The sequence below is a fragment of the Urocampus carinirostris genome, chromosome 2, assembly GCF_059441175.1.
Source record: "Urocampus carinirostris isolate Australia breed hairy pipefish chromosome 2, RoL_Ucar_1.0, whole genome shotgun sequence".
Taxonomy (NCBI): domain Eukaryota; kingdom Metazoa; phylum Chordata; class Actinopteri; order Syngnathiformes; family Syngnathidae; genus Urocampus; species Urocampus carinirostris.
In genome coordinates this window covers 9,655,440-9,681,932 of record NC_142350.1, presented here as the reverse complement: position 1 = coordinate 9,681,932, position 26,493 = coordinate 9,655,440, and the positions used below count along the sequence as shown (strand labels likewise).

The window sequence follows — 26,493 nt, the reverse complement described above, 5'->3', positions numbered from 1 at the left end:
GGGTACACAATTTTGTTACCAAGGCTTTAGCTACTAATGGCTATGTTTTGAGTTTTTGGGGGGTAAAAATAAATGTACACTGCTATATAAACTTTACACAGACTACCTCTCTTCGTGTTAAAGCGATGTTTCTTCAGTGTTGTTCAGTTAAACAGAAATATGAGGGGTGTACTCAGTTTTGTGACATATTGTATGGTTTCTCTAACTTATGTTTTTTTTAACTTAATTAACATTTTTGGTACCACAAGGACGCACTAAATAGTACACACTCTCCCTTTAAACCCAAGCTCAAGCCTAAAATGTCAATCATTACGTTTGTGTTCAGGCCAGGCCGGGCTTCTCTCACTCGCTGTCTTATTTTTTTTAAAATTATCAACCGTCAGTGTTCTTTATTTCCTTTTTCTATGTGGATGATCTGCACACACACACACCCCTTTACCTAATGTGTTCTGCCCCGAACAACTGTGCTAAAAGGAAGATAAAAGGTGCATTGGAAAGCATAAGGGCTTTTTGAACTCAGTTGGTTAACACATACTTGCTTTATTAAAATATTTAACTTTGAACTTTTTAAGAACACCTAAAAAAAATCAGTCAGTGTGTTTAAGGGAGAAAAGCGATGGTCTAACGTTTAAGGCGGTATTTTTGATGCATAAGTATGCTGTCGTGATGTTTTTGAAACATTAAAAATAAAACACCAAGGACAAATTACAGCCCATTGAAGTCTATTTTAGTCAGACTCTTGGAAATCACTCTGTTGGTTGCCAGTTGGAATTAAAATTGCAGTCGGTTGCCTGGGGCAACAAACTGGCACGACGAGAATTAATCACGCATGACCGTCTCCATTGTTTACAAATCCGAAAAGATCCTAAAGTCTCATGAAAGTTCATGCGCTTACCTTCCTGGAAAACATTTATCACACTGCAGTCTCCAGTTGCCATGACAATCTTCCATATTAATGACCAGCGAGTGTCTCTTTCAAAAAGCGGTAAAGAGGTTAGCACAAAGCTCTGACGTCACCGTCACTTCTCCAATGATCTCGAGCTGGCTCTGCCAAGGAGGAGATGTTTGAGTGTGGGAGGGGGCGGAGAAAGTGCCCACAGAAGTGCCAAGGAACTCATAACGGAAACCAGACGAGGCTTGGCGGCCGAATACCAACCGACGGAAAGCGAGGTTCTCGATTTGACATGATGGAAGTTGTCCTAACCCGACTGCGGGATTTCTCCTGCAAGGACACCACCTTTGACCACTGCACTCCTGCGGGAACCTGCAGGGATCTCCAAAACAGGTCCAACTACCCCAGGACAGGATTTCCAGCTTTGGAGGGGGACAAGATGGACATCGAAAGCGCCCTGGCTTGGCTACGCAGGGAACTAGTAAGACCGGAGAGGCGAATCGATCATTTATTGGTAGAAATTGTCTTGATTGCCTCCGAACTTCTAGTAAGTTCACAGTTCAGACTCAAAGTCCAGTAAATCCTCTGAAGTGGAGATCGTGGCATTTATGTCCTCGTAAATTGTCTCGGTTTTTTTTTTGGTTCTTTTTGGTTAGTTCCTAGGATACGGCGAAATCACGTTGTTAAAATGTCAGAGCCTCCATCTCCCATAAAACGTCCGACATTCCTCAAATTCAATAGGCTCTGTCTCCGGGTCTTATATCTACAAGAGTGTCTGTTTGCCTCTTGAACTCTTTTATCATTTTCGGACCTGCGCGGATGGGTTGTCGTGGTAACCGGGTGATGTCATTTACATAGGAACAATTTTTCGTACTATTGTTGAACCCCAAGATACAGCATGAATCCATTCAATGGTTGGTGATCGTAAATTCCAATTGCCATACAGCGAGGGATAGAAACCTATGGAAATTAGTAATTAATTATTTCCAACGCCATGGCATCCCAGAAAAACCCCCACTAAAATAACAATATTGTATGTCGCAAGAACAACTTATGTTTAGTATACATGTATATGATGAAATGTAACTATATGTAAAAATAATCTACAGTGACAGTAGATTATAAATTAAACTGATTTTAAGCCTTACAATTGTGATGATTGTCATGTCTTTAGATTTTCTTGCCTCAATCGTCTCCTTTTTAAAAATATTAGTCCCAAATATTGGATTTGGCAATGCAACGTTGTGTGCCTTTCTCATATTTATTGATAACCGCAAGCTTTGTTTCCATGGTTATCATGTTTTTGTTTCTCCCTTGGGGATCACTGCAAGCCTTGGGGTCCATAGAGAATACAGTGCAAAAACACAGTACAGTATCACTGAAAGTCTAAACAAAGTACCCGAGATTTTGCACAGAATGAGAACGGAGAAAGGCATTGTCGGATTTCAACTAATAGCATATTGGTATTTTCATGATACTGAGATGCAAACGAATAGCAGAACAGCATTTCATATGATGTTGGGCAATGGCAAACCCTGCAAAGTGTGAATTTTATACGTTTTCGGGCAAGCTAAATGTGTAGTTAATGTCATACAGCTGGGTAAACGTCGTAAAGAGGGACCAAAAACATGTTATTACTCACTGTCAAGTGAAAACATCTCAAAGTGATAACAAAGGACCATTTTTTTCCAATTAGCCACAGAACGAGTAGTGTTCCTCCCCACGATCATGCAGATATGTTCCATAACCATGGATCTCGAGATATTCATTTTCAAAGTAGACAGTTTGATTTCATATCCCTTAGAGATGTGACATCACCGGAAGACATTAAGGATTTAAAACAATGGCAGGTTTCATTAAAAAAAAACGACGGTCGTTGTAGTAATCAGCGAACGCCAAGCGCTCATTTTTCCTGGATTCATTGGAACTTTGCTTCCTGTGTTGCTGAGACTGGTTTGTTGGAGTTGCGTGATTTGATCATCAAAAGCTGCATGGGATAGGTTTACCTGCTGTTGTGTACGGCGTGCTCCTTTTCGGGTTGTGATTGTGAATATTTTTTGTGGGGTTTTTTTTTGCGGCATGTCTTGCATTTAATATAATATTGTCCAGATAGCTCCCCGTTAGCGTGCGGGTTCCTGAAGGCTTTCAGGTTAACCCTGTTAGCAGTCGGCTTACTGGCTAGACTGCCATGCTAATGTTTTTTCCCCGGCTGAGTTCGTGTTTGTTTCTGCAATGGTAGTTTTCTTTCATTGTCTCGCAATTATCCTGGTGCTTACTGCATGTTTTTGGTCAGCCAGCCTTTTGTTATTCCGCCGATCAGTCCCGGTTAGCCTTTTTTTGCAACCGGCTTGCCTGCGGTGTCCCGGCTGGTTTAGCTAACTGTTAGCTCTCTGTGTTATTTTTGCCAGTTCAGCTAATTTTGGCTGCTCCCACCTGCAATATGGCGCCTAGGCATTCCCCACAAAGACTACCATAACTTTGCTTGAAAAACTCAAAACCTTTTTGACAAATTAACATGTAAACCAGTATGGTGACTGGCTTACTCTGGTGCTGGTGTTCCACAAGTGACGTCAGAGCTCAGGAGATCAGAGACGAGACAGGCTGTCTTCAGAATGCATTATCTTGGAAAATAATCGGTGTATACCGATTACATATATATATATATACTGTAGTGTTTTATAACCAAAGAAATAAAAATGACCAGAAAAAGGAGATAGAATATCAAAACCTGAGGGTTTTTTAATTAGCGTCCCGAGGATCTCGTCCAAAATACTGTGTCCAAAGGCAAAAGACAAGGGTATAGTTTTGGCATGAATGGAGGGGACGTGTCCCCACCAATATTGAGCAACCATTGTTTTGTTCCCACCAATGTTATGTAATCCCTCAAAAATGAGCTTGTACCTACCTATGCCCTTGTTTAAACCACAAGGACCATATTTCCCAACTCAAATTTACAGGTATGCGTTTTTTCAGGTGGAGATGCGATGCCAAGACCAAGTACTGATTAGGCAGCTGATGGAGCTTCACTCCGGCATCCAGGAGCTCAAGCACGATTTGGCCGAGGAAGATGACGAAAACCAAGCCTCGGATGAGACTGACAGCTCCTGGGATTTGGGGAGCGTCAGCTCCAGCTCAGAGACGCCTCTTTTCCTGGAGAGGCACCGTTGTCTTTACTCAAGTAATTGGGGAGAGAAATCTTTTAGCAGGAGAAGTTCTGTACCTTGAGAAAGTCTTACAATACTGGACTGGGATTTTGAGGTCAAACGACAAGTCGACGGGTATAGACATTAATGGGAGTCAACGTGTTAACGCCAGGGACGTTTATGGCCGTCAATACATTTAGAATGTGGACAACAAAATGCCAGTCCACACTTGGTCTCTCTTATAACTCATATTCAGTCGCTATTTTAGATTAGCATGACCTAAAGGCAAACACTATCGCTTTTGTGTAACTTTTAGGGGACAAATATACTTTTAAAGAAGTGTAAGCTTAATAAGATATTTTATTCTGTGATTTAAAAAAAATTGTTTCGTATCCGGAATGTTTTTACAATGTTCATAAAAGAAAAGGTTACATCACAGCGAGTTGTTATGGCCAAAAGCTCACTGACCTTAAATGACATTTACGCTACACAAAATGAAGTCGAGGCAATGAAACAGTTGTAACTGAGATTTGTCAAGTTTTTCTCCACACTTTTATTTTAATGAAAGACGGTTGCATGATTTTAACAACCACCAAAGGTTGTTTTTTTTGAAACATGAAACAATAAAGATGTACGAAAATCAACCGTTTATTTTGTTTGTCATGCCGTGAAAGTGCCATGCAACAAAAATTATGTTTTACGAAGTCCCATTACTCAAAACACAGAATTTATCAATGGTGATGTAGGCCACTTTGTCATTTACTGTTGACAGGAAATAAAATTAAAGTTCTTCGGGTTGGGTTAGCGATAAATCACATCTCAGCTTGTCAATGTCACACAATTAAACTTCAATGTGATGTCATTTTAAGATGACAAGTGGAAAAATTGAAAAAAGCCCCAACGCTTGTATTTGACGTTTATGGTTGCCAATGGCAGCACGGTGGCGCAGTGGTTAGTGCGTGTGCGGCACAGTTCTGAGGTCATGAGATCGAACCTCCTGTGTGGAGTTTGCATGTTCTCCCCGTGTTTGCATGGGTTTCCTCCGGGCACTCCGGTTTCCTCCCACATTCCAAAAACATGCATGTTAGGTGAATTGGTCGGTCCAAATTGATCCTAGGTGTGAATGAGCAGGTGAGTTGTCTCTCCCTGTGTGCCCTGCGACTGGCTGGCAACAAGTGAAGGGTGTCCCCTGCCCTCTGCCTGAAGACAGCTGGGATGGGCTCCAGCACCCCCGCGACCCTACTGAGGATAGGCGGTGCAGATAATGGGTGGGTGGATGAATGGTTCCCAATGACGGTTAAAACCATCACTGGAAATGAATGAGTAAGTGTTCCAAAAAGTGCAAAAATATTTAGAATTTTCAACATTTTAAGTTGACAAAAAGTAGCAAAATGGGACAAAAACCTCGACTTATTGCATTTGGCGTATACGGACGTCTTCGGGAGTGAACGGTCAGCTACAATGTTGTCTAAAACCATCAGTGGCACTGGAGCCAATAATGTTTGCAAAGTGCAAAAATGAATCGGAAAATAGGTCATTTTAAGTTGACAGCAAGGGGCAAAATGGAAAAAAAGAAAGCTAACTCATTGCATTTGAAACCTTTGGCCGTCAATTGGATTGAATGAGTAAACACAAATGACGATTAAAACTGTCAAAGGCAGTGGATGGGTTAATGTTCCAAAAATAGCAGATTAATCAGAAACATCCTTTGAAGTTGACAGCAAGTGGAAAATGAGAAGAATAAAAAACACTCAATGCATTTGACGTCTATTCACGTCAATGGGAGTAAATGAGTCAGAATCAATGACATCTAAAACCATCATTGGCAGTTAATGAGTTCATTTTAACAGGAACACATCCACTGCCATTGACAAAATCATAAACTACTATATCATTTCAAATCTACAACAAGGGGCGAAAAAAAAAAATTACTTCTATCGATGTCGATGGGAGTAATGATTGAACGGCAGCTGCATTTAAAGCAATCAAATGGCAGTGACTGAGTTTATGGTCCAAAATATGTGAAACATTATATAAAGTTGACAGCATAAGGCAAAATGTGAAAAAAAGTAAATCATTCAGTTTGATGTCCATGTCTCTCAATGAGAGTTGAAAAGTCAACACCAATGACATCTAAAAATGTCAATGGCAGTGATTGAGTTAATAATCTAAAAAAAAAAAATGAATCAGAAATCCGTATTGTCAGGAACATTTTTGGCCTGACTTCCAAAAATAAACAAAATATTTTGTACAAGTGCAAAACATCATGCAAAAACAGAACAAATGATTATGAATACCCTGCTTTTAATTTGAAATTTGTGTCTATTTATCAAATGGCCTCTGGGATTTCACTGCGGATCGTCTCCGGCGTCTTCCAGAAATCCGTAACTTTCCCTTCGCAGTCTTTGGATCTCCGTGTTGAGTCCCAGCAGCGTTTGGGCGAGCTGAAGGTCCTGTGAACGCATCTCCAGCTGCAGAAAAAGTTGTAAAATAGTTGCAGCTAGCGAAAAGCTATTTTATTATAGCAATTCAAAATATGAACAGAATTTTAAAAAAGCATCCTGAAAGTTGGTGGTTAATGAGTGGCGACCAGGTAAATTGGAACTTGTATATTTGTTGATTTGAAATTGAAATAGTAGAGCTTTAGCTCCATCATTTGACGGGTACTTGTTTGTATAGTAATTGGTACTTGGCAAAAATTGTTGAAAGGCGGTGTCTGTAACTTCAATTAATCTTCTACTTACTGACGTCTGAAATCATCATTGCAGCCTCTGTTAAGCTGCTTGTTTTGTGTGTACAAGTACGTGACTCTCTTGGATGCTCTTGAATAAACTTTTCTTTTTACATCTTTTGGAGAGGTTGGGTTGGCATTTGGACTGTATTTGAAACAGTCTTTTCTTACTTCTACCATTTTCACCTAGAATAAAAGAAAAGAGGTGTTGTAAAAGGATAGTGGGATTGTGGACGCGTTTTTAAGGATGGGCTGGGCACCCGTATGATGCGGCAGGGGTAAACCAGTGAAAGCTGTCGGGCCTTGCTGTTGAACAGAAGAGTGTGTTGTGTCACCCTGACCCGAATGACATGACTGCTTTCTTGTGTCCCGTTTCGTCTGGAGGGATGAAAGCATTACCAACTTGGGTGCCGAGGTGGTTAACTTCATTAGGTGTTTGGGCATTTGGGTTGGCCATGGTCCAAAAATTATTGGGTGTGTCTTTTGCTACTTTTCCCCTTTTTTATTTTCTGTTTTTGTGTATGTGTTTGTCTTGCTGCCGGTCACTCCTCTCGAGGGATATGACAAAGGTAGATAGATGGATAGATAGTCCCTGTAAAACGCGTTTAATCAAACTACGGGCTGTGGGCCACATGCAGACTTTTTAATCCGCCACCCTATTGTTAATAATATAATGATAATATATTAGAAAAAAAAAGCAAAGCAAAAGTACTAACAAATAAGAATGGGTTGGTTTGCTGCTACACATGTCTCCAGTGTCCCCAACATTCAAATGGCTGACTACATTTTCCTTTAATTGTTATTTATTAATCAGGTATTTAGTTTATCTATCAGGATATTTACCAATTCTAATAATAGTGATAATTAAAAAGAACACTTCTGAACTAGCTATCTAGAATTTGGGGGTTTTCAATGCATATTGTCAGATTTAGGGCGCACAAAAATGACATTACACGTTACTTTAATTTATTTCTGATTAAATGCTGCATTTATAAACAAACAATATATAAACTATACTTGTAATGTAGACATCATCGCTGGTATTAAGATGTATCTCTATTTTTTAGTTATTTTTCATTTTTACATGAACGGAATGTCCATTCATCCATTTTTTGCACCACTTATCAAGGGCCTTTGCTAGCCATTTGGGTACCCTAAGCACACACCCACTGCTTTATGGTGCCCACCAACACCACAAAAGACAATTTTCAGTGCAATTTGTTAATTTACATAACACTGTTAACAAACATGAGAATTAAATAAGTAATTTCCTTCGTTTCTTTAGAATTAATAAGGTGAGGATATTTTGTTGTTTTGGTAAAATATCGTTTTAACATGCTTTGTATGAGAATTGTGTGAATAATTTAGTGCTGTTGAAATACAATTCTACATAGACAACAAATTAATTCGCACTCACCTTATCAATGCAAAACTTTCACTGACACTGACAGTAAAAGCATGCCTTCGTGTGACACTTTTCGCTATCATCAACAAGCTGAGTTTGAAGGCTTTGTTTAAAAAATGGCATTACCAAACTGTAGTCTTTTTATTCTTACTATTTTGTTGTATTCTGTTATTTTACTTTGTGATAGACACTTGATTAAAACAAAAACTCAGTTTTGTTTCCAGTATTTTTTTTTTTAATAGGCACACATTTTTGGTAATACAGGCGGTCACGAGAGACTCAAATCTTACAGCCCAGTGCGCCGGAGCGGTCGCATCCAATAGGCCAGTGCACCATATGAGCAGCCAAGAAAAAAATTGGACCAAAGAGAGTGTGCCCTTTAAAACAGTGCGCCAAATTGATGTGGAAATAGGGTACAATGATGAGCTTTTTTTTTTTTCAACATGACTACCGGCAAGCGATGCATGAGCTTCATCTCGTTTTTTATTTTTTCCGTTCCAGACTCTAGTTGCCGTTTCGAGGCCATGTTCGCCGGAGTTCATCAAATTGCATACGGGGCATAACCGAACATACCACTGGCAGGGGAGGGACGCACCATGAGACTGGAGATAGGCAGGGGCACAAAGCAGATTCACCCCTTTTCCCAGGAAATTTGGTTTATACTTATTTTGAATTGTTTAACCATATTAGCGCATATTACAGTATTAACATTTTTAACATGTTACCATTTTTTAACGACCCTGATTTCTTTTGGTGCCCTCCAGGGCAATTGATGCCCTAACACAGCGCGCGTTTGAGGGGCTATCCTCTGTAGGGTCGCGGCGGTGCCAGAGCCCATCTCGTCTATCTTGGGCAGTGGACACTCTGAACTGGTTGCCAGCCAACCACAGGGTAGACAACACGAGGATGGACGCGAGGATGTAACTAATTCCACCATTCATTCCTCGCCGGACAACCGAAGCTTTAAACTCAGCGCTCACGAACGGCCACAACGCCGGGAGCTTTTGAAGATCTCGACAAAGACTACAAAGAGTTCAGCTAAGTCAAATGATTCAGCAAAGCTAAAATTTGGTCTTTTGAATGTTAGATCCCTCGCCCCTAAAGCTTTACTTGTAGATAATATTATTCGTGATTATAAACTGAATTGTATGGGTCTTTGTGAAACGTGGTTACGCCCGGATGAGTACTTAGCGCTTAATTATGCTTCTCCCCCAGACTACCAGAGTAGTCATACAGCACGCACGCTGAAAAGGGGTGGTGGTGTTGCGCTAATCTCCGAAAAATCGCTTAAATTTAATCCACGGACCGCTAATAATTACAAAACGTTTGAGGCTCTTGTGACGCGGTCCCCTCAATTGTCAATTGATGTAATAACTATCTATCGTGCTCCTGGGCCATACACAACTTTCTTAGACGAATTCGCTGAACTTTTGTCTGAACTAGTAACCTATGCAGACAAAATTATAATTATGGGAGACTTTAATATTCATATGAATGACCCACACAGTTCACTCACTATTGCGTTTAGTTCTTTACTTGATGGATTTGGTTTTACTCAACTAGTTGATTTGCCAACCCATAAAAATGGGAACACGCTAGACTTGATTCTGACTCGAGGAGTTTTAACCTCAAACATTATGGTGCTACCGTGTACTACCGTTATCTCCGATCATTATTTAGTGACATTTGAGGTGCTAACTAAATGTAGTGTTAAAAAAGCTGAAGGATTTAGCGGACGCAATATAAGCACTGGCACAGTTTCTGAGCTCCTTGAACTCCTTCCTGAAGCAGTTGCGTCCTTTCCTAAATACACTGGCTCGATTGACTCACTCACGAATGAGTTCAATACCACCCTGACTAGTGTGATGGATACCATAGCGCCCTTAAAACTAAAATCACGTCCTAAAAGACGCACACCTTGGTTTACTGATGAAACTAGAACCCTTAAAAAAGAATGCAGGAAATGGGAGAGGAAATGGCGCGCTACCAAGCTTGAGGTTTTCCATCAAACCTGGTGTGATAGCTTGTTAAAGTATAAAGCGGCCCTTGCCTCTGCAAAATCGGCCTACCTTTCGAAGGTGATTGCGTCTCAAAAGAACAACCCCAAAGCCCTTTTTGACACTGTAGCATCGCTTACAAGGCAACAGACTACCGCTGATAGTTCGACACACTCTGCTCAGGACTTAATGGTCTTCTTCACTAAAAAGATTCAATGCATACAGGAAGAAATTGCTAAAGATACTATTAGTACCACTCATATTAAAGAACTGAAACTTACAGATGCACGACAGGGTGGCTGCCCAGGGAAAATGGCCGGTTTTAGTGAACTGTCACTTGATGATCTCAAACAAGTGGTGACTGCGGCCAAACCGACAACTTGCCAGTTCGACCCGCTCCCAGGTTCACTTATTAAAAGTCTTTTTAGCGTCATTGGGCCTTCAGTTCTAAATATTATAAATACATCACTCTCCTCAGGTGTAGTTCCAGCAGCTTTTAAGTCCGCCGTTATTAAACCCACACTAAAACGACCCAACCTTGATCCAGAAATCTTAAGTAATTACAGACCTGTGTCAAACCTACCTTTCCTCTCTAAAGTACTCGAAAGAGTAGTGGCACAGCAGCTGAATGCTTTCATATCTGAGAACAACCTTTTTGAATCGATGCAATCAGGATTCAGGGCTAACCACTCTACTGAGACAGCGCTGATCAAGGTAACAAATGATCTCCTAATGTCAATGGATTCTGGCGCTTCATCACTTTTGCTGCTGCTGGATCTTAGTGCTGCTTTTGACACAGTGCGCCACAATATCCTACTAGAACGGTTGGAAAAATGGATTGGTCTCTCAGGAACCGTCCTCTCGTGGTTCAGATCCTACCTCTCAGATAGGACGCACTGTGTGAAATATGGTGAAACGACATCTGAGCCCTTTAATGTTACCTGCGGTGTTCCGCAGGGTTCTGTGCTCGGCCCCCTACTTTTCAACATTTACATGCTTCCATTAGGTGATATTATCCGCAAGTACAATATCAGCTTCCACTGCTACGCAGACGACACTCAACTATATCTTCCGTTGGAGGAATCTTCCACACTAAACTGTGGAAATTTGGAGGCCTGTCTCACTGAGATAAAAGAGTGGATGTCACTCAATTTCTTGCGTCTTAACCCTGAAAAGACCGAAATGTTAGTCATTGGTCCTTCTAAATGCCGTGACTTCTTCTCAAAAACTGCTGTGAACCTTGACAAATGTCACATCACACAGAGTGACTCAGTTAAAAATTTAGGTGTCATATTTGACCCTGATCTATCATTTGAGATGCATGTAAAGCAAATTACTAGAACTGCCTTCTTCCATCTTCGCAACATTGCTAAAATCCGTTCAATACTGTCTCAGTCTGATGCGGAAACAATAATTCATGCATTTGTTACCTCCCGTCTCGACTACTGTAATGCACTACTTTCCGGTCTCCCGAAGTCCAGAATCAAGTCTCTTCAGCTAGTACAAAATGCCGCAGCGAGGCTTTTAACTAGGACAAAAAAGTACGATCACATAACACCGATTTTGGCTAACCTGCATTGGCTCCCAGTTAGCCAAAGATGTGACTTCAAAGTTCTCTTAGTACTGTACAAAATCATACATGGACTTGCTCCCTCTTATCTTTCAGATCTGATCTGCCGCTATGTCCCGGTCCGAAGCCTGCGATCTGAGAGTGCCGGTCTTCTGGTGATCCCGAGAGCAAAGAAGTCTTCTGCTGGTTCGAGAGCGTTCTCCATCCGGGCACCGGTGCTGTGGAATGCTCTTCCCCCTGAGATCCGATCTGCAACCTCAGTGGAAATGTTTAAATCTAAACTTAAAACTCACCTCTACTCTATTGCATACGAATAACCTACTCCTCTTGTCGGTTGACAATAGTCTGTGTAATATAGTGTAACAATCTGTGAAGCCCTTTGAGACTCTTCGTGATTTAGGGCTATACAAAAATAAATGACTTGACTTGACTTGACTTGACAACTCACTCAAAAAAATATTAGGTTATTATCTAGATAAAAATTCGTTCTTTTTATGAACCAAGTTTCAACACTAGGTAGAACTGCTCCTTTAGAAAAAACAGTCAATTTTTGGAACAACACAATACAGCCACAGCTAGTGGTCAAATATTACACATTATCCCTTTATAATAGGCCTTAAGGGATTTTTAAACTTTTTCGACATGAGCCTCTAACGATATGGCCACGGGCACTTTAGTCCCCTCTAAGGACAACTGAGGACCTGTTCTGAAAATAGTTCACCAGTGCTGGGTCATTGTGATGTTTTCGTAATAACATCACCACTAAAAATAATTGTTTTTAGTGGCTAGTAATAACATAAGTTGTTATTTTAGAAACGCATATCAAACTGGGTTCCCTTTCAGAAGCAAAAAGTAGCTCTCAGCATGAAAAAGAGTAAAGACCCCTTGTTTATAAATTATCTTATGTCAAGCACATGGTAAAACCAGGGATGTGATTTTTCCGCTAATTCGCGGAATTCCGCTTTTTTTAACTCCAAAAATAAAATTTTAAAATTTCCGATTTTTTAGGTGGTAAAAAATCCGATTTCGTCTCTACAGCATTCCATTTTAGTGTTTCCGTAACTGAAATGAAACGTACTTGCGATTGGTTGAAGTCTCCGTGTTGACCAATAAACGCGCTTGTTATAGGAGTATGCCATTGTTCATTTCTCACACGTTTTTGCCGGGTGTTTAAAGAAAGATGTCCGTGATCGAACGCAAAGATGCTCCGCGAGTTAAAGAAATTGATAAGATTGTAAAAAACAAGTTTCGATGGGACTGGTTGGAGAAGGAATTATCTACAAATGTTGGAAAGAAGACTGTGACGAATTTGTTCAGTGACTTTATTCGGAAGATCGATCGTGCCGGGAAAGCGCTTTCCATTTGGTGCCATGATACCATTGACTATGGTGGGAGAGGTTTCAAAGCTCTTGAAAGTCACGCAAAGGGCAAAAAACACGTGAAAGAACTCCAGTCAAGATCAACAAATGATTCCATCGCTGGAAGTTTCGGTGCCCAAACGAAAACTCCAAAACTTTACGGCCTCCATCCCTTATTGACATCACAATCGGAAGCGGTAATAGAGAGACGTGATCCACCCCAACAACCTGTACCAGTTGCTGATAGAGTCGTGAATTTTGAGGTAGGTGGTAAACTTTTCAAATTTTTTTTGACAGTTTTCCCCTTTTTTTGGAAAATATTATAACGTAATAAAAATGGCCACAAATATTTAACAATTACAATAATAGATTTTCATGTGTACATTACACCAACACTTTACTGTAGGGCCTATAATTATTGTATTTTCATTTATAGATAACATCTTCTGCTATAACAAAGACATTTGTGGTATGTTCTAATATGAGTTACTTTTCATTTGGTCATGATACAATTATTTGTTCATGAAATTTGAACTCTTCAACATGATTTATGTGTTAACTTAGTAATCACATTAGTTAGATATGATGATATTCTCAGTGATAGTTTTTAAAAGCAAAGGCAGTCCAATGTTTTTTAATGTGACTGATTTTGAGTTGACTTAAACTGTAATTTTATATGGGATAGTTCAATATACATTGAAAATTTATGCTGTTGTTTTGTCTATTTCTTTGTCATCTGAGTGCATTGAAAGTACTTAAAAACACGGAAAACCCATGAGCTCCGGGGGGCTTCGCCCCACTTGTCCCCCCACCAGGGCACTGCCCTGGACCTAGCTGGGTGCCCGCGGCCCCCAGACCCCCGGCTAATTTTCAGATAATTTCACTTTGGTCAAATCACATCCCTGTAAAACAAAAACAATATTACTACTTATACTACTAGCACTGATTTATGACATTGAGAGCTGATTTATGACAACGTTCAAAAATATCCTACCAGCTCGGACCTGAGCCAAGCGATGGCCCCATCGATCTGCGCCCTCCTCAGTTCCTCGTTGGCTTGCTGACTTCTAGCGGTAGTTAGCTGCCTAGTAGGGGCGCCGCTTTCCACCCGGGACTCTCCGCCGGTCCTGAAGGCTCGGATCAGCTTGTTCTTGATGTTCTCCAGGACCATGGAGGACAGGGCGTCCTCGCCATGGCTGTCACTATCCATACCGACTTGAACTCATGGGGAGAACTTTTTTTTGTGGGGTGAGGGTGATCTCCTGCTCGATGTGGTCTCAGACGTCTTCTGTGGCCGCCTCGTGTACAGCTGCAGTGTTTTGTCATTGTTACTATGGAGTAACACCCCTCCAACTCTCATCCCTCCCTAGGGTAGCCCTAATAAGAAAGCGAAAAGATCTCGGACAAAGACTATTGTTGCTTCCAATAAGAACTGAAAAGAAAAGTCCCCCTTTTTCCCGCCACCACACCCTCCCCTAGTTTTTCCCTTTCCAAGCGGGGGTGGAGGGAGTTCTTCTTATTGAACATTGCCCCATACAACACAAGTGTGAGAAACGTGTTGCAAAGGAGCTCCCTGATGTACAGCAACCCAGCAAATCCATCAAGTCGCCCCCCCTGCCTAAATAAGACCTGCTTGTCAGGCTTAAGAGGCAGACAGGTTGGGCGAGAAGCGAGACACTGCTTCAGTGTTAGCAAAAAGTGAAATACAAGCAGGGCACTTTGTGTTCACGTTAAGTCCAAGGGGGAGGGACGGAGGATGCTTTTTGGCAGGTTTTTCCCAGTTTTTGTCTAAAGGGATACGACGGGGGAGGGGGTTACTTACGAGCCTGACTGAGCAAATAGAAGACGGCACAATCAGTCGCGTTACAAGTGTGAGTGGGGCTTTTCTGAGCAGTCATTACTCATGTCTCTGTCATATGGACGAGTACTGCATTTCAATTCATTTATACGGGTAATGATTGATCAGTCCAGAAGGAAACCAATAAAGACACACACATGAATTATGCAAGTGGTTTGATACTAACAAACTATATTTATTTACATGACAATGAAAATTGAATCAAAAGAAAGAATAAAGGACATTGTTGACAAGAAAAACTTATTTCTAATTAAACGGTGTAGAGGAAAAAAATGGCATGGTTGAGAGCCAACGACTAACTCGTTCGCATTAAAAAGAGAAATGGCAATGCTTGCATCCAGCTTTTATCGCCTGACTGGAATCGACCAAAGTGGGTGGAGATGCGTACCTTGCCCATGTGCCTCTCCCTTGCGGGCCTATTTGATGAATGTGCACAGAAATTTGACGTGATTAACAGAAAGAAAACCCACAATTTGGTTGCCAATGCTAAGCTTTATGCTGGATACGCCTGTCGGTATATTTCCCCAAACTTAACATTTTATGATCAGTATTCCTCTAACATTGGCCAATCATGGCATGCTAGCACAGCGGTAGATTTTTGTTACAATGAAAAATGTCGGTTCCTGTAATCTAATCATCTGATAAACCAAAAGAGTTGTCTTGTGGGGGTAGGGTCTGCCACCTAAGTCCGGGGGGAGGGGGTGGTTGTGTTCCTGTAACTACATTGAAAGGGGGCTGCTCTTTGTACTTAGCAAGGGATTTTGCCTACAATAATTTTTTTTTTACATAAATATATTTATCTAAGACGCTGCCCTACTTACTAACGAGATATTTTTCGGACGAACATTCGTAAGATGAAATTGTTCGTAAGCTGCTTCAGTGTTATATTTTGTACTAAAAAAATAAACATTTCATAAAACAATATGCTCTATAAAGATAAATAAAGTGAGGTTTAACTTACTCTTGGAAGATGTGCTTCAAGAGGTTCTCCTCCGCGGTAGAGTTGACGAAAAAAAAAAGCGATCCAACCATTTTCTCAACCGCATCAAGCTCTCTTATTCCACACTCATTTCAATAGAAATGGCTCGCCTCGCCTTTACACTTTACCCCAACCATATTGAATTAACGCACGAGATATTAAACAATAAAAATGTCAAAATTCTAAGCGCGCTGGAGATACAGTATAGAATATTTACACACAAACTAAAAAGAGGAAACAGATTTTTCTTCCGGTTGGATGCTGGTTGACCTCTCACAGTGCCACCATGCCGGTAGCGGCGAAAAGAAGCACTACAGTAATGTCCTGTACTCGGAAAAAGGTGCACATAACACAAAATCAAATTACATCAATGTCCGGATATTTTTGGACATCCCGAAAAAAAATGTTCGGATCTACCGTTTATCGTAAGAAGAATGGTCGTGAGTAGGTGAGCGTCTGTACAGGACTTTTTAAATGTAAAAATACAAATAAAATGACATTTTTCTTACTTACTTAGCAGATACGTGTCCATTTTTTATTTATTTATTTATCTTTAATTTCTTTTTTAAATTTGATTTTCTTCTTAACATTTATCTTTCCCTTTGAATGTTGTTTTTACCATTATTTCTTATTTTTTTGTGTTAATCATATACATTAGTCAATTTACTACAGGATTTTGGGGAGAGTGAAAATACAGCAGATACGCCTAATTTTAAGTATTCCTTTCCCTTATTTTTTACTTTTGTTTTCAAAATTGTATTTTCACCTTTTTCTGCCACAAAATGCAATACTCAGGCAGTAAGCGACCCAAGAAATATAGTCCAAAACATAGCACAAGACAAGCACAAAACATTGCAGTGTTGGGGGAAAAACAACATTTTTAGTATTGTTTATTTATTTTATGATCTGAAATTTGAACATTTTAGAACAGTAAAAAAATAAATACATATTTCTAAAACATTTTTGGTGTGTTGGTTGATAATTTTGCTTAGTTTAGTTAGACTTCTTGTTTTATTTTAAGTTTATTCTCAATTTGTACTTGTAATTTCAGTTTTAAAAAATGGTTTCCTAGTAACAGTCTTAATTTGTTGAAAAAAAAAGTTCCCAATTTTTAAGTAGACATTGAATTGTTCAGCTGTTAACACCATGCAAAGTCAGATCGAAACAATGGTTCCCAACTTAAATTGTTGTGGAATAAAGTAAATGTGCTTATTTTATCTTTTTATTCAATAAAAATGAATTATTCTGTTTCTTAACTTTCAAACGGCATTTTGACATGAAAAGCTCCAAAAGCGGTCTTGTATATTTATTTTAACAAACAGAATGTACACGTCCTATGATTACGGAGTACTGTATGCCGATAAATAATGTATTTTCAAACATTTTGGGCACTCTGTAACTCTTTCGCGCATTCATTACCCATTTACAGAAGAATACTATTTGGGTAGTGCTTCATTCACATCCCACCCTCTCTCTGACAGATCACCACTGTCCATCTCTCACCCTTGGATATAGCCGCATCCAGAGGAAAACAAAGTATGGGATGAGAATAATTCTAATAGAATCTGAGGGCACTCTCCAAGTTTGCTGACTGTTTTCAACTAACTTTTTGGGAGGTAAACAAACACTGTACTTTCTTGCATAAAAACAAATAAGAATCAATTAGATGTAGGATAATTGGAGTATCGCTTCCTTCCCTGCAAGTTATCTACACGAGCCACCACACAAAGCCATCTCCATCGTCGATGATGCAACCCATCCAAATCACTGTCTCTTCAGCCTCTTGTTCACTGGACAAAGATACAGATGCCCCCGCTCCGGCACTACCAGACTCAGTTTTTTCCACCAGGCAGTGAGACTACTAAACTCTCGAAAAAAACACGGTAGGAAGAGAAATGGACACTTGTGACTGCACATCAACATGCAAACCTGATGATTGCATTTATATTCAGATTCAGATTTACTTTATTGTCATTCGTGTACACGTGTATACAGAACGAAATGTCGATACATCTGACCCGCAGTTTCCTTGAGCGTCAGCCGGGATAGATAAGATTAACCATGTCTTCGTCAGAATTTTAGCGCAGCAGTTCGTCATCTCGTGGTTCGATGTTACTTCCAGTTGTAAATGGTCCAGTTTATTGTCCAGAGAGCGAACGTTGGCGAGGAAAACGGATGGGAGAGGCGTTTTGAAGGGTTTAGCCTTTAGCCTAGCGGTTAGCCCGGCCCGACAACCTCGCTTCCTCCTCCGGTAACGCCGCTCTCTTGCCATTCTGCTTCGCTGCTTTGTAGGCCGCTGGGTCTTGTTGACATAGCAGTCCGTGGCTAATAAACACTCCCGAGTGGTCGTAGCACCGAGCGCTTGATGTCTGGTTGATCGCATTTCCAGCAAAAAAAAAACTGCGATCGTATATTAATCTGCAGTTTGAGTTGACTTGTGCGCCTTCAAAACTGAGTCGAAGACTGGGTTTTATGGCCAAAGTTTAAAAAAACTAACGAGCCGATATAGCTGCAGCCGAACAGGGGCGCCGCCATCTTGAAAATTGTTTACTTATTTTATCTTTTACCTTTTTTACCATTATTCACATGACTGTCACTATTTGCTGCTGCTTTGGGCAATTTATTGTATGTCGTGTCTTATAATGTCAATTGTTTTTACTTCAATATCGGCTGAAAAGTCATTTGCACTTTTATTGAACATTATCGTAGGTTAAGACCGTTTCGTGCATCTGCACTTTATCGTTGTCTGCACATTGGAGGGTGAAACGGAATTTCGGTTAATTGTATATCAAGTACATTTGAGGAATTGAAAAATAAGGTTGACTTTGATATAAATCTGATTGGATTAGGTGAAGCAGTGATTTTTTTTTGTAATGGATTTTTTTTCCTTTTGAAGATGACAGGCAGTGACCCTGCAAAAGGACTGATAATGTCCCTCTTAAAAAGGGTAAAAAAATACAAATTGATGAGATGATCGGCAATGCAAATGTCATAATTTGTTCAAGTCAGCATTTGTGGCAGAATTTTCTAATAAATGCTGTATTATGAAATATGACATCTACGACGTGGCACCGTTATTGTCTGCTTCCGTCTTATGTTTTTTGTGCCTGCTCCGAGTCCTCTTCTTACCCTCCTGGCTTTTTTGAAGCGGCGGTGTTGGCCCCTTTTTCTTTTTCTTTTTCAGGCAGCTTAAAGGGTTCGGGTTGTGTGCTTTTCTTTTCCTTTTCTTGCCCAGTCTGTCCGCATGCGTCCTAATAATTCCTAGTTCCTCTTTCATGCTGTGCAGGCTCTGCTTCTGCTCCGGGCTCAAGAACTTGCCCAGCTGGACGGCCTGGACCTGGTCGAGCGACGACTGGCTGGGTTTGTCCAGCACAATGGTATTGAGGATGATGTAAAAGAGAGGGACGCCTGGGATTTTCTTGAGACCTGTCGTCAGGTTTAAGTCCTGCAAAGCAATGAAGATGCAACTCTATTGATTTCCAACTGTGTGCAATAATTACAACTAGGGATGCACCACAATTTTGGGATTGTAATTATTTGCCGAAAATGAGTAAAAGAGCTTTTCGGTTTTGTTTGAATGAAAAGAAAACCTGAATAAGGCTTCTGAAAAAAAGGATGTTGTGATTGATGTCATTTCAAAAGTGAAGCAAGCCATACAAAGCAACTTTTTACTCAGGGGCGATTCAGAGCTGAACACACTGCTGCTGATTTGATATTTTGCACACCAAGAGGTTGGAGTTGGTGGTTGCTGTGAGACCGGGAGCCTTGCCAAGTTTTTACCAGGAAGGCATTTTTAATGTGTCCCTCAGCTTCCTCGATTTTGTTCGCCTCTAGCCAGACTTTGCCAAATGTTTACATGCCAACACAACAGAGCTAACTATGTGTGGGACACTTAAATCATTCATCGCCAAAGTTGGTTCTAAACTATGTACTCAAGGGTTTTATTTACTTTCATTATTATTTCAATTTGACAAATAATTGTGACTAGATTGTTACATTGTAACGACTACCACACCACAATCATCATTATTGATTACCTACCCACTCATTTTTGTCAGTATTGATTCGCCAGTCTGTTAAAAGCCAAAATATGTATATGTATAGTGGAGAATCTATCAATTTTTACACTATATAGCTAGCCACTGTAAAAAAAGAATCAACTTGCTTGTGTTATTTGCATTTTAGATCTCTTATATAGGTTTTACTTCGTCTCTATCCCTTTGTTAGCTGGCTGGATTTTTTTCAGGCCTTTAAATGCCTAGGTTTGTGGATTATGAGTTTTGTAAACATTAAGAATCCAGTAATATGCCTCTGTTTGTATTTCTCCTCGTTCGATTTCTTTCATTTCAGTCATGTTGCAAAAAACATTACATCACAGAATGAACAAATCAACTGAAAAGAAAAAAGAGATAACAGGTTGAAGCCAAAGGCTTAGAAGAGACCTGTCCCCAAAATAATTCTTTAGTCATACAAAAAAATATATGATAACTTACGTCATTATAACAATCATTTGTTTAGCCATCAAGAAAATACCAAAATTATTGAATCACGATATATACAGTATTTTACAGTTTCTGATAAGTTCTTTTCACATCCTTCTCTTCCTGACTCTCTAAAAACAACACAATGTGTGAAATCTGTGACAGGCATTTTCTCATGAAAATTTTTAAATTTAAAAATGGGATTGGAGGTGCACCAAGAGTGAGCCACAAGAGCCTGAACAGGACAGGTCAGAGACATTGTCCAGCCCCACTTTCATTGCTTTTTGTAGCACAGATGACATCAACCTGATCAAGGGTGTTCTCCAGAGTTGTCTGTTCAATGAGGACCAAGAGGGCATATCGGCGTTGCTCACACCAAATGCCATCTCGGCGCCTCTTACACAAATGTTGCTCCGTAAGCGTACTGTATTCACAGGTCAAGGTCAAGCTGGACATCAGTACAATGTGTTTCCTTGGGAGGCCAGTTCTCGCTCAGCACAAAGGCTACCAGAGCCCACGCACCACATTTCAATCCCACTCTGAAAACAAGCTTTATTTCTTTTTTAACCTTGTCCTCAATTTTGTTTACATACTTCCATACAGCTTTTGTTACTGTTTATCAATAACCTTAATCTTTTTATGGTCCTTTTAACAGTTAGGCACAAGTGAGGTTCATTATGACTTTTATACTAAACATAAAAGGTATTCCTTCAGTTCAGTTGTTTACAATCTGTCCAGGTCTTCAATACTCTTTAGCAGTGTTTTATTTGATCTGGAATACTTCCTATTGTTTAAAAAAAAAAAAACTTACAAATTGTCGTCCAGGTGCTGTCTATCAGTCCAGTTTTTTTCCAACTGACATGTCGCTTTTTGGGATATTTAATTTAATTTGGTGAGATTTTTGTTGATGTAAACTTTTGGCCCATTAATTTAGGACCTTGCTTCAAAATAACACGCTTCTTTAATGGGTTGGAAACCCGTAGCAAAACAGATGGAAGTTGATAGCAGAGGTCTACAACAGCATCATATATTATGTTGAAATTTCTGCGTTAAGCAATCAATCACCTGTTGAGCCACTGTCTCCATGTTTTAGTTAGTATTTCATGCGCGTGGCTAATTTTAGTCCAGAAATTATTAAAACATTAAGACAAGAACTTTGTTCAAAATCAACTGCCTTGTGTTGTAGACTTTTTATTTTCTCTTGCATTTCTTTGTGTAGTTGTTGATTTTCTTTAATTTGTCACTAGGGCTCGATTACCATTTTGATTTACTCAAGTTGTTTTGTCCCTTTCAGTCATTTGTTTTGTCATTAAATTATTTCATATTGCATCCCTTCTATGAATTAAGAGAAAATTAAATCTCTAATTTATATATTTACAATTTTGCTGTGATTCATTTTTGGAGATTAGCCAAGCATTTCACATTTTTTGTTTGCCCACAATATTTTGTTTCAGTCAATCCCTAATTAAAAAGTAATTTTAAAAAAGTTACCTGTGTGGCAATAAAGTAGTGCTGCGGGTTTGTGGTCTCCAGCATGGAAAGCAGACACTCCGATGCAGGAATCGGGCTATTGAGATGCTGACACTTCCTTACTTGATACCGTTGCAAGATGATTTTGGCTCCAACGAGATCATTCCCCAGATTCTGTAGTTCTTTCAAAACACAACTAAAAGGTTTTTTTTAATGCACAGTTGAATGTTTTTTTTTTCTCATTGACATTAAAGACAATAACAACGTAATGCTAATGCAGCATTTCAGTATTTTCTGACGGACTTAAAACTTGGTCCAATCTACAAGCACTACTTTGTCATTGTTCATCTATCCTGATATTCTTTTTCCATGTTATTACATTCGATTTTATTGTAAACAATGTACACTAGGTTGGAATCAATGACATTAAAAACAATTCAATTCTCTACTTACTTAGTAGTGCAAAGTTGTACCTCGCCCATGAGATATTTTGGCATTTGCTCCTTGATTTGAATCTTGTTACTTAGTGCCGCTTGACAAAAAGTTCCATCAATAAGAATTTGATATGGTTCCCTGAAGCCAAAATTAAATTTGTAAAAAGATAACGTTTTCTTGGCTGATTTCTGTCGCTTGATCTTCATTATGGCGGACAAATGACTCTATATTACTGTAGTACCGCTATAAATGCAAACTTCAACGCTTGTTGTAATTTAACTATACCACTCGAATATAGCAAATTAAGTTTAAGTTGTAATCGATCATATGAAAGTTACATGTTAGCAGCGTGGAGTAAGCGTGAGGGAAGAACAAGCAGGGTGTTTGCTTTAAAAGGCTCTGTCGGAAAACACATGCAAGACAAACGTTCCGGTCGTATTATTATTTTAGATACCTATTCTGTATAACATATCTTGACAGTGTAAAGAAAATAAATACTTTCATTTATTTCTTTATTCACATTGTTTGCCATATTTTCTGTTTATGGCACGTCACTATTTTCCGATGAACATGTAATTCTGAAAAGTTTACTACCACAACTACCTTGTAAATATTACCCAACAATTCTAATACTTTTTTTTCATATTTTTTTTCCATTTTGAATATTTTATTACATGTTTATCCTGGAATTCCGAGAGAATGTCTCTGCAAACAATGTAGAGTACACCATTAATGACAATAAAGAAAATGTTTGTAATTATCTTGCAAGCTTTCCACCAGAGGGCACCAACTAGAGGGGTGTGGCACAACTGTGCACACCTGAGTCTAATATCCCCACACATGTCTCAAATTACTCCAGGCCTTTAAATAGACTATTGGGCCTTCCAGATTGGCTTTTTTTGTCCTTTTCTTGACATTTTGTTAGTGGGTTCTGTGATAAAATATCTTTTTCCTGAGCATGCCTGCCTCTAATTCTGCTTCTCTGCACTTAGGTCTACCCTTAAATCTGGTCTATTCTATTCAACGACACAATTTTAAATTATTCCCAACAGTCTTTATATAGGACTTTAAACCAAACTTACAGAGTAGTGTGAAAGTAACAAAATGAAGTCAAAAACCCTTAAATTAGTAATTAAAAAAATAAAATATGAAGTAAATAATTAAAATAAATTTTTCATTCATTTCAAAATCTGGTTAGGAAATTAATAAGTGTCTTAAAGACTCAAACCAATTCTGAGTCTTGTGCTGATCAAAGGTTAAAAAGTAGAGAAATCATTTAAGACGTGTTTAATATTTCAATACTTAACTCAAAGTTAAATTGATACTGTTTTAACGTTTGGAATGTGCAAGTTGTGGAAAGGGTACAAACTGTTGAGGGGATGAGACCAGGATTCGATAAGCTTCAGCTTTATTCATCCAGCCTTTTTTTCTTTTTAGTTTTAATTATCTAGGTCAACTCTTGACATCAGAAGTTGTTACAATTAGTTTATTTTATATATATATATATATATATATATATATATATATATATATATATATATATATATATATATATATATATATATATATATATATATATATATATATATATATATATGTCTCTGATATATATATATATATATATATATTTAGCTACAATAAAACATGATTAAATTGTTTCCAAACTTCTAATTCTGATATCATTTTATTTTCCTTTTTAGGCGGTACAAATATGTATAATTCTTATTTTTAAGAGAACATTTTGCCACATTTGTCCTAAAATATTCAGTAAGATCAAAATATGGACAAAATGTATTGTTTTACCTCACCTACCTGAGCATTTTCATTTGTGAATGTCAAATTAATATAATAAAGATCTAAAGTAAAGGTTTCTATTGGCTTTACTGTACTTTATGAGTCTCTGATTCATATATTCCATGCACAATACCCTTCCAAAATATTTTGAACCTATTGTCAATTTGATCTAAACTTCTATCTAAACTACTTTAAAAATTCAGATTTGTGTGTGTTTGTGTTTGGATGTGACTTATAGGCTCCCGAACGGCTTAACTAATTTTTGCCAAAATTTACACAGTTGCACTTTAGGCCTCCGTGAGTGTCTGCAGCAAGTTTGTATTAAGACACCGGCAATAAATACAGACACAATTGATAAAGATCTGCTTTCGTGGGGTGTAAGGTTGTCTAATGGCCAAATTGGGTACTGCAGTACTTGACCACCAACAACTCCAATCAGCCCAATCCAATTTTCTGTCGGCTTGGAAATGCTGAGCCATTTTGCTTGTTAATTATACAATATTTTTGGTTCATCAAAAGTGCTATCCAAATAAATTTTATTTCCATTTTTACCGAAAACTGGAGCATGTATGATTGTGTTTTCAAGTGGTTATGTCCCGTGTGTGCAGGTCAAGTCAAGTCAAGTCATTTTTATTTGTATAGCCCTAAATCACGAAGAGTCTCAAAGGGCTTCACAGATTATTACACTATATTACACAGACTATTTTTCAGGCGACGAGAAGAGTAGGTTATTCATATGCTATGGAGTAGAAGTGAGTTTTAAGCTTGGATTTAAACATTTCCACTGAGGTTGCAGATCGGATCTCAGGGGGAAGAGCATTCCACAGCACCGGTGCCCGGATGGAGAACGCTCTGGAACCAGCAGAACACTTCTTTGCTCTTGGGATCACCAGAAGACCGGCACTCTCAGATCGTAGGCTTCGGACCGGGACATAGGGGCAAATCAGATCTGAAAGATAAGAGGGAGCAAGTCCATGTATGATTTTGTATAATACTAAGAGAACCTTGAAATCACATCTAAGGCTAACTGGGAGCCAATGCAGGTTAGTCAAAATCGGTGTTATGTGATCATACTTTTTTGTCCTAGTTAAAAGCCTCGCTGCGGCATTTTGTACAAGCTGAAGAGACTTGATTCTAGACTTCGGGAGACCAGAGAGTAGTGCATTACAGTAATCGAGACGGGAGGTAACAAACGCATGAATTATAATTTCCGCATCCGACTGAGACAGTATTGAACGGATTTTAGCAATGTTACGAAGATGGAAGAAAGCGGTTCTAGTAATTTTCTTTACATGCATTTCAAAGGATAGATCAGGGTCAAATATGACACCTAAATTTTTAACTGAGTCACTCTGTGTGATGTGACATTTGTCAATGTTCACAGCAGTTTTTGAGACTAAGTCACGGCATTTAGATGGACCAATGACTAACATTTCGGTCTTTTCAGAGTTAAGACGCAAGAAATTGAGTGACATCCACTCTTTTATCTCAATGAGGCAGGCCTCCAAATTTCCACAGTTTAGTGTGGGAGATTCCTCCAACGGAAGATATAGTTGAGTGTCGTCTGCGTAGCAGTGGAAGCTGATATTGTACTTGCGAATAATATCACCTAATGGAAGCATGTAAATGCTGAAAAGAAGGGGGCCAAGCACTGAACCCTGCGGAACACCACAGGTAACAACACTAAAGGGCTCAGATGTCATTTCACCATATTTAACACAGTGCGTCCTATCTGAGAGGTAGGATCTGAACCACGAGAGGACGGTTCCTGAAAGACCAATCCATTTTTCCAACCGTTCTATTAGGAAATTGTGGTGCACTGTGTCAAAAGCAGCACTAAGATCCAGCAGCAGCAAAAGTGATGAAGCCCCAGAATCCATTGCCAGTAGGAGATCATTTGTTACCTTGATCAGAGCTGTCTCAGTAGAGTGGTAAGCCCTGAATCCTGATTGCATAGATTCAAAAAGGTTATTCTCGGATATGAAATCATTCAGATGCTGTGCCACTACTTTTTCAAGTACTTTAGAAAGGAAAGGTAGGTTTGACACAGGTCTATAATTACTTAAGATTTCTGGATCAAGGTTGGGTCGTTTCAGTGTGGGCAGTAGCTCAGGAGGTAGAGCGATCGTTTTAGGATTAAGGGATCCCAGTTCGAATCCCGGCTTGTCCGTGTTACATGTCGAAGTGTCCTTGGGTAAGACACTAAAACCCCAATACCCCCAATAAGCAGGTTAGCGCCTTACATGGCTGCACAGATCACGGCCGCTATTGGGAAATGTGAAGCACACTGTAAAGCGCTTTGGGAAGTCATTGACTTGAAAAGCGCTATATAAATGCAGATCATTTCATTTCATTTCATTAATAACGGCGGACTTAAAAC

At 39.2% G+C, this 26,493-nt stretch overlaps 3 protein-coding genes across 6 annotated transcripts; 1 reads left to right on the top strand and 2 right to left on the bottom strand.

The window, feature by feature from the left end:
- The first annotated feature begins 1,031 nt into the window (after positions 1–1,031).
- Positions 1,032–4,679, top strand: LOC148370995 (uncharacterized). 3 transcript variants are annotated; one of them, XM_088328841.1, is made up of 2 exons: positions 1,032–1,439; positions 3,866–4,679. In XM_088328841.1, the coding sequence occupies exons 1-2, from the start codon at positions 1,062–1,064 to the stop codon at positions 4,115–4,117; spliced, it is 630 nt and encodes a 209-aa protein (XP_088184967.1). In that variant the 5' UTR covers positions 1,032–1,061; the 3' UTR covers positions 4,118–4,679. The 3 variants fall into 3 exon arrangements, 2 of the variants coding, with proteins under 2 accessions (XP_088184967.1, XP_088184968.1); XM_088328842.1 differs by having other exon boundaries at positions 1,063–1,373; XR_015849744.1 differs by lacking the exon at positions 1,032–1,439 and adding an exon at positions 1,449–2,855.
- LOC148370994 (alanine and arginine rich domain containing protein) lies at positions 4,595–14,538 on the bottom strand. The gene is made up of 2 exons (XM_088328843.1): positions 14,091–14,538; positions 4,595–6,506 (listed from the first exon to the last, which is right to left on the bottom strand). Exons 1-2 carry the CDS (start codon positions 14,304–14,306, stop codon positions 6,384–6,386), a joined length of 339 nt encoding a protein of 112 aa, XP_088184969.1. The 5' UTR covers positions 14,307–14,538; the 3' UTR covers positions 4,595–6,383.
- Positions 14,539–17,843: 3,305 nt separating this feature from the next.
- On the bottom strand, positions 17,844–22,711 carry utp23 (UTP23 small subunit processome component). Of its 2 annotated transcripts, none has more exons than XM_088328838.1 (3): positions 22,338–22,711; positions 21,906–22,080; positions 17,844–19,378 (listed from the first exon to the last, which is right to left on the bottom strand). In XM_088328838.1, the coding sequence occupies exons 1-3, from the start codon at positions 22,523–22,525 to the stop codon at positions 18,992–18,994; spliced, it is 750 nt and encodes a 249-aa protein (XP_088184964.1). In that variant the 5' UTR covers positions 22,526–22,711; the 3' UTR covers positions 17,844–18,991. The 2 variants fall into 2 exon arrangements, with proteins under 2 accessions (XP_088184964.1, XP_088184966.1); XM_088328840.1 differs by having other exon boundaries at positions 21,906–22,066; positions 22,338–22,469.
- Between the last annotated feature and the right edge of the window lie 3,782 nt (positions 22,712–26,493).